We start from the raw sequence: 6,522 nt of genomic DNA on the forward strand, positions 1-6,522 counted from the left end.
CTGAGGATCTTTGGTGAATTTCTGCAGTGCATCTTGTAGATGGTACACACTGCTGCTACTGAGCGTCGGTGGTGGAGGGAGTGGATGCTTGTGGATGTGGTGCCAGTCAAGCGGGCCGCTTTGTCCTGGACGGTGGTTGTTTCTTGAATGTTGTTGGAGCTGAACCCATCCAGACAAGTGGGGAGTATTCCATCACACTCCTGACTTATACTTTGTATGTGGTGGGCAGGCTATGGGGAGTCAGGAGATGTGTTACTTGCTGCCGGATTCCTAGCGCCTGACCTGCTCTTACAGCCACTATTTATTTGGCTAGTCCAGTTCAGTTTCTGGTCAATGGTAACCCCCCGGATGTTGATAGTGGGGGATTCAGTGATGGTAACACCATTGAATGTCAAGGGGCGGTGGTTAGATTGTCTCTTATTGGAGATGGATATTGCCTGGCATTTGTATGGAGTCAATGTTATTTGTCACTTGTCAGCTTGTTGCATGTGAACATGGTCTGCTTCAGTATCTGAGGAGTCACGAATGGTGCTGAACATTGCAATCATCAGCGACATCCCCACTTCTGACCTTATGATGGAGGGAAGGTCATTGATGAAGCAGCTGAAGATGATTTGGGTCTAGGACACTACCCTGAGGTACTCCTGCAGAGATGCCTTGGAGCTGAGATGATTGACCTCCCACAACCACGACCATCTTCCTATGTAACAGGTGTGACTCCAACCAGCAGAGAGTTTGCTCCTGGTTCTCATTGATTCCAGTTTTGCCAGGGCACCTTGATGCAGCCTTGATACTAAGGCCTGTCACTCTCACCTCACTCTCTGGAATTCAGCTCTGTTGTCCATGTTTGAACCAAGGCTGTAATGAGGTCAGGAGCTGAGTGGCCCTGGCGGAACCCAAACTGGGCGTCGCTGAGCAGGTTATTTCTGAGCAAGTGCTGCTCGATAGCACAGTCAACGATAGTGACCTGCATATTGAATCCTCAATGAGTTTCCAGTTTGTAACATTAATGGTAAATACCGGGATTGTGGAATTGTTTCAAGTTGGCAGTTGTGGGATTGTGTGGATCTTTTCACCTGGACAATAAATAATTTTGTATTTGTTGTTCTGTCCTGTCATTCACCTCATCAGGTATGTTGCCTGGAATTACCACGAGACGACCCCTGGAGAATATGACTTCAGCAACGCCAAAGATATTGTGTATTTTCTGAGCCTTGCTCAGGAGATAGGTCTGTTTGTCATTCTGCGTCCTGGACCCTACATCTGTGCTGAGTGGGATCTGGTGAGAACCGTTAAAACACTATGCGTGCTGTCATCCTGGGAGCTTAAGGGTCATGGGGATGTAATCTGGGGATGCGGTCTGGCTTACAGGAGTTGGGGTCAGGAACAGAGTCTGCTAAATGAAGGGGTTTGGACACGGTGGCTAGGAGAGGAATGTTACCGGGGGGCTAAGCTCTGCCAGGCTGGGATAACTGAGCCCTGACTGAAGTGGGTGGGGTGTAGCCAAACCCAGCCATAGAGTGGGAGGGGAACCGGGCTTCTACTGCCCCCCCACCTCCCCTCCCCAAATCCGGTCAGCTGAGACCCTGGTCTCCCTTCTCACTGTCGGGCACTGGCTGGGATTTAAGGTGCAGCCTTCTGGTTTACCATTTGTTTTTGTTTGTTTTCAGGGTGGTCTTCCAGCTTGGCTTCTGCAAAATTCAACAATCAGTTTACGATCTTCTGATCCAGGTAGAAAGAGTTTGTTCTACACTGGGACACTGAGGGGAAAATAGTTTGGCAAGATATGGGCCCAAGAATGAAATAATTAGAGCAAAAGATGAATAAAGTACTGAGCACTCACAACCATACAGTACAAAAGAGGCCCTTTGGCCCATCGAGCCTGCAGCAACAAAATCAACCTAATCTGCATATGTCCCAGTTTCCAGCACTTGGCCCTGAGCCTTGAATGTTATGGCACTTTCAGGTGCTTATCCCAGTACTTTTTAAAGGTTATGAGGTTTCCCACCTCAACTAGCCTCCCAGGCAGTGCATTCCAGATTCCCACCACCCTCTGAATGAAAAACAAAATTCAGATCCCCTCTAAACCTCCTGCCTCTCGCTTTAAAATTACATTCCTGTATTACTGACCCTTCAACTGCATTCTATTCATCCTGTCCATGTCCTTCATAATCTTATATATCTCTATCAGATCCCCAGTCAATGCTGTTTGGTCCAAAGAAAACAACCCGAGCTTATCCAGCCCCTCTCCATCGCTGAACTGCTCCATCCCAGGCAATATCTCTGTGAATCTCCTTGGCACCCCCTCCACTGCAAGCGCATCCTTCCTATAATGTGGGGACCAGAACTGCACACAGTACTCCAGCTGTGGTCTGACTAAAGTTTTGTACTGCTCTAACATAACCTCTCTGCTCTTATAATCTATGTCATGTTGACAAAGGCAAGTGTCCCATATGCCTTCTTAACTACCATATTACCCTGGCCTGTCCCCCTCATGGATCTGTCAACTAACACCCCAAGATGCCTGTTTATGGTGCTTTCTCATGTCCTACCATTCATTGACTACTCCCTTGTCTTGATACTTCTTCCAAAGTGCATCATCTCATATTTATCAAGGGTAAATTTGTTATCAACTCTTTTGTATATCCAACTGCTCTTCTCTCTCTTCGGACTCTATCCTATCGTTTACTCCCCATCCCATCCCATCCCATCCCATCCCATCCCATCCCCCTCTCTATTTTCTGCATATAAATGGAGGTTTCCCCAGCCACCATCATTTCTGAGGAAGGGTCACCAGACCCAAAATGTTAACTCTGATTTTTCTCCATAGATGCTGCCAGACCTGCTGAGCTTTTCTGTTTTTGTTCCTGAATTCATCAGCTACTGATTAGTCCATCTGACTGATCTATCTATATCCTTCTGCAACCAAAGACCACCTTCCTCACTGTCAACTGGTAAATCTTTGTGTAATCTGCAAACTTACTTCTCATCTCCATAGTTTATGAACAACACAAACAATAAGAAACCTAGCAGTGATCCCTGTGGTACACCACTGCACATCGGGCTCCAGTCACACAAACAGTCTTCTGCCGCCACCCTCTGACTCTAATTTATCATCGAATCACTACAGTGTGGAAACAGGCCCTTTGGCCCAACAAGTCCACACCGACCCCCAGACCCATCCCCCTATAACCCATGTAATCTACACATTCCTGAACACTACGGGCAATTTCCCAAGGGCCAACCCACCTACCCTGTACACCTTTGGACTGTGGGAGGAAACCGGAGCACCCGGAGGAAACCCACGCAGACATCGGGAGAATGTGCAAACTCCACACAGACAGTTACCCGAGGGTGGAATCGAACCCAGGTCCATGGCGCTGTGAGGCAACAGTGCTAACCACTGAGCCACTGTGCCACCGTGCCACCCTTTAGGATCCAACCTGTCAGGTTACCCTGGATCCCACGAGCTTTTACCTCTCCTTCAGAATTTTCTCCAATAGTTTCCCTACTACCGGTGTTTACAATAGTTTAGAAATTAGATCTAACTGGAGGCAAATGTAAGGTAGAGACTGAGACTGAAATATATGTACAATGGTGGGCTGTGTACTGGGAAAACCTGGACACTATTTTGAGTTATGTCTCTTTAAGAGGGAAGGTATTCTGAAAGAGATTCCCTGATTCGTTTTCTGAACATATCACTTTTAGGTTCTAAGAAATACCCACAAGCAATGGGGCTGAACAGCTGAGTCCCGAAGAGTAAATAGAAGGCGAATAGCAAAGGGGTTGGATCACCTGGTGTTTCTGTTTAGTAGTTCAGAATACACTGAAAATTTATCTAAAGTGGAAACGAGCAAAGATCTGTCCAAATCTTCTGAAGTATAGATTGAATTTCACATTCTGGTTGATGGCAGGAAGAGTGGATCTAAGACTGGTGTTTTAAATTAGGGCAATTCTGAGGGCCAGAAGTCAGCTGGGTAGAGAGCTGGGAAATGAGATTAAGGGTTAGGTCGGTAGAGGTACAGATATTAAAACATGCATTCAATCATGTGGAAAGATTCTAAGGGAGGGATGCCATTCATTGGCTAGCAAAGGAAGTTAAGAATAGTATTAAACTAAAAGTATTAATTATTCAGATGAGTGGCAGGTCAGGAAATTGGACAAAATATGAGGAACAACAAAGAATGACTTGAAGATTAATAAGGAGGCAGAGTATAAGAGAAAGCTAGCAAGAGTGGACAGTCAGAAGTTTTTTCCCAGGGTGGAAGAGTCAGTCACCAGGGGCCAGAGGTTTAAGGTGCGTGGGGCAAGGTTTAAAGGTGATGTACGAGGCAAGTATTTTACACAGAGGGTGGTGGGTGCCTGGAACTCGTTGCCGGGGGAGGTAGTGGAACCAGATACTATAGTGACTTTTAAAGGGCGCCTTTAGAGGGATACGGTCCCCGGAAGTGTAGGGAGTATTAGTTGTGACGGGCAGCATTCGGTGCATGCTTGGAGGGCCGAAGGGCCTGTTTCTGTGCTGTAAGTTTCTTTGTTCTTTGTTCTAAATATAAGAACAGCCAGTAAGTTTTTCTACAAGTACATGAAAAGGAAAAGAGTGAAGTGAATATCTGTCCTTTATAGAGTCAGACTGGAGAATTAATAATGGGCAATAAGGAAATGGCAGATGATTTGAAAGGCTATTTTGCATCTGTCTTCACTGTAGAGGATTCAAATAACATCCCAGAAATAATTGTGAATCGGAACATAAAAGAGAACGAGGAACTTAACAGTTACAAACACAGGAACAAAAACAAAGTTGCTGGAAAAGCTCAGCAGCTCTGGCAGCATCTGTGAAGGAAAAAAACAGAGTTAATATTTCGGGTCCAGTGACCCTTCCTCAAAACTGTGTGTGAATGACACAGGGAGAAGCCTTCAGGCTGCAGGAAGGACAGGCTTTGTGTGTGGCTCTATTTCTCTGCAAATACCCAAGGCCTAAAAAAAAGCCAGTTTTTCTTTTCCTGTACCAGTTTTTGTCAGCTGTAGCCTTTAACCAATAACTAAGAGACTTTGTAGCTAAAATACCAACTGCCTGGCGCATCCTGCAAAGAAATGAAAGAACAGGGAGAAAGGGGATTGGAGAATAGGAAGTCCTGGTAAGTCAAAAGGAATGTCTTAATGAATCCTTGGACTGGGTGCTACTGGACTGTGTTTTCCCAGGTTTTTTTTCCCTCCACCCATAAAACCAATGCCTTTCTGTCTGTGTCTGTCTGTCTGTGTCTGTCTGTCTGTGTCTGTCTGTGTGTGTCTGTCTGTGTGTGTCTGTCTGTGTGTGTCTGTCTGTGTGTGTCTGTCTGTGTGTGTCTGTCTGTGTTTGTCTGTCTGTATGTGTATGGAGGGGTTTTAATGAGTAGAGCCACATTTTGATAAATTCTTAGAGATTACTTGAGATTAGAATTTACTTATTTGTAAGAAACGGTAGTTCTTCATTGAATCATAGAATCCCTACAGTGTGGAAACAGGCCCTTTTGGCCCAACAAGTCCATACCGACCCTCACAGCATCCCACCCAGACCCATCCCCTATAACCCATCTAATCTACACATCCCTGAATACTAGGGGCAATTTAGCATGGCCAATCCACCCTAGCCTGCACGTCTTTGGACTGTGGGAGGAAACCGGAGCACCCGGAGGAAACCCACGCAGACACGGGGAGAATGTGCAAACTCCACACAGACAGTCAACTGAGGGTGGAATTGAACATGGGTTCCAGGCTCAGTGAGGCAGCAGTGCTAACCACTGAGCCACCATGCCAACCCTATTATTAAGAACGGGAACCTTGTCGATATTTTCGGTGAGCCTGACTCCAACAGACCGGTAAATGAGGACTTTATGAACTTCAATTAGTGCCTGGAGTAGAGTCTGTTCTCCAAGTGAATCATAACGTTGTGCAGCCTTGTTCAAGAATGACTTTCAGAAGGGAACTGGGTAAAAGGTTGAAAAGACATGGCGAGTTCAGACTGATGATAACATGATGATAAATTGTCATCTCTCTCAGATTACCTGGCAGCAGTGGATAGGTGGTTTGCAGTTCTATTACCAAAGATGAAACCCTTAATGTACCAGAATGGAGGCCCTATCATCAGTTTTCAGGTGAGAGTGGATGGTTCGAGGCCCCCTCCCCTAAACGGCTGACCCTAACATACTGAAGCACCCTCCATTCATGGCTAAGCTCTCTGTCCACCTGGTACACACTCTAACTGACCTGAGGATGTCTTTGCTCCTTTTGCAGGTGGAGAATGAGTATGGGAGTTATTTCACATGTGATTATAATTACCTGCGGCATCTTCGTGAGGTCATGCGCAAATTCCTGGGTGAGGATGTCTTACTTTTCACCACTGATGGGAACCAGCTACAGGACCTGTACTGCGGCACCTTACAGAGGCTCTACTCGACTGTGGACTTCGGCACGAGTAAGCTGTAATCACTCACACACCCACTGGGGTACAGTCCCACACACACTGACTCTCACTGGGGTACAGTC

General features: G+C 46.2%; 1 protein-coding gene across 1 annotated transcript in view; it reads left to right on the top strand.

Moving 5' to 3' along the window:
- glb1l (galactosidase, beta 1-like) overlaps window positions 1-6,522 on the top strand; it is a 43,767-nt gene that overhangs the window by 23,136 nt on the left and 14,109 nt on the right. Inside the window, exons 2-5 of the mRNA XM_048599292.1 lie at window positions 1,132-1,282; window positions 1,671-1,731; window positions 6,037-6,131; window positions 6,271-6,451. Coding sequence (XP_048455249.1) covers window positions 1,132-1,282; window positions 1,671-1,731; window positions 6,037-6,131; window positions 6,271-6,451 — 488 coding nt within the window. The remainder of the gene's footprint in view (window positions 1-1,131; window positions 1,283-1,670; window positions 1,732-6,036; window positions 6,132-6,270; window positions 6,452-6,522) is intronic.

Source organism: Rhincodon typus, chromosome 7 (genome assembly GCF_021869965.1).
Source record: "Rhincodon typus isolate 14 chromosome 7, sRhiTyp1.1, whole genome shotgun sequence".
Classification (NCBI taxonomy): Eukaryota; Metazoa; Chordata; class Chondrichthyes; order Orectolobiformes; family Rhincodontidae; genus Rhincodon; species Rhincodon typus.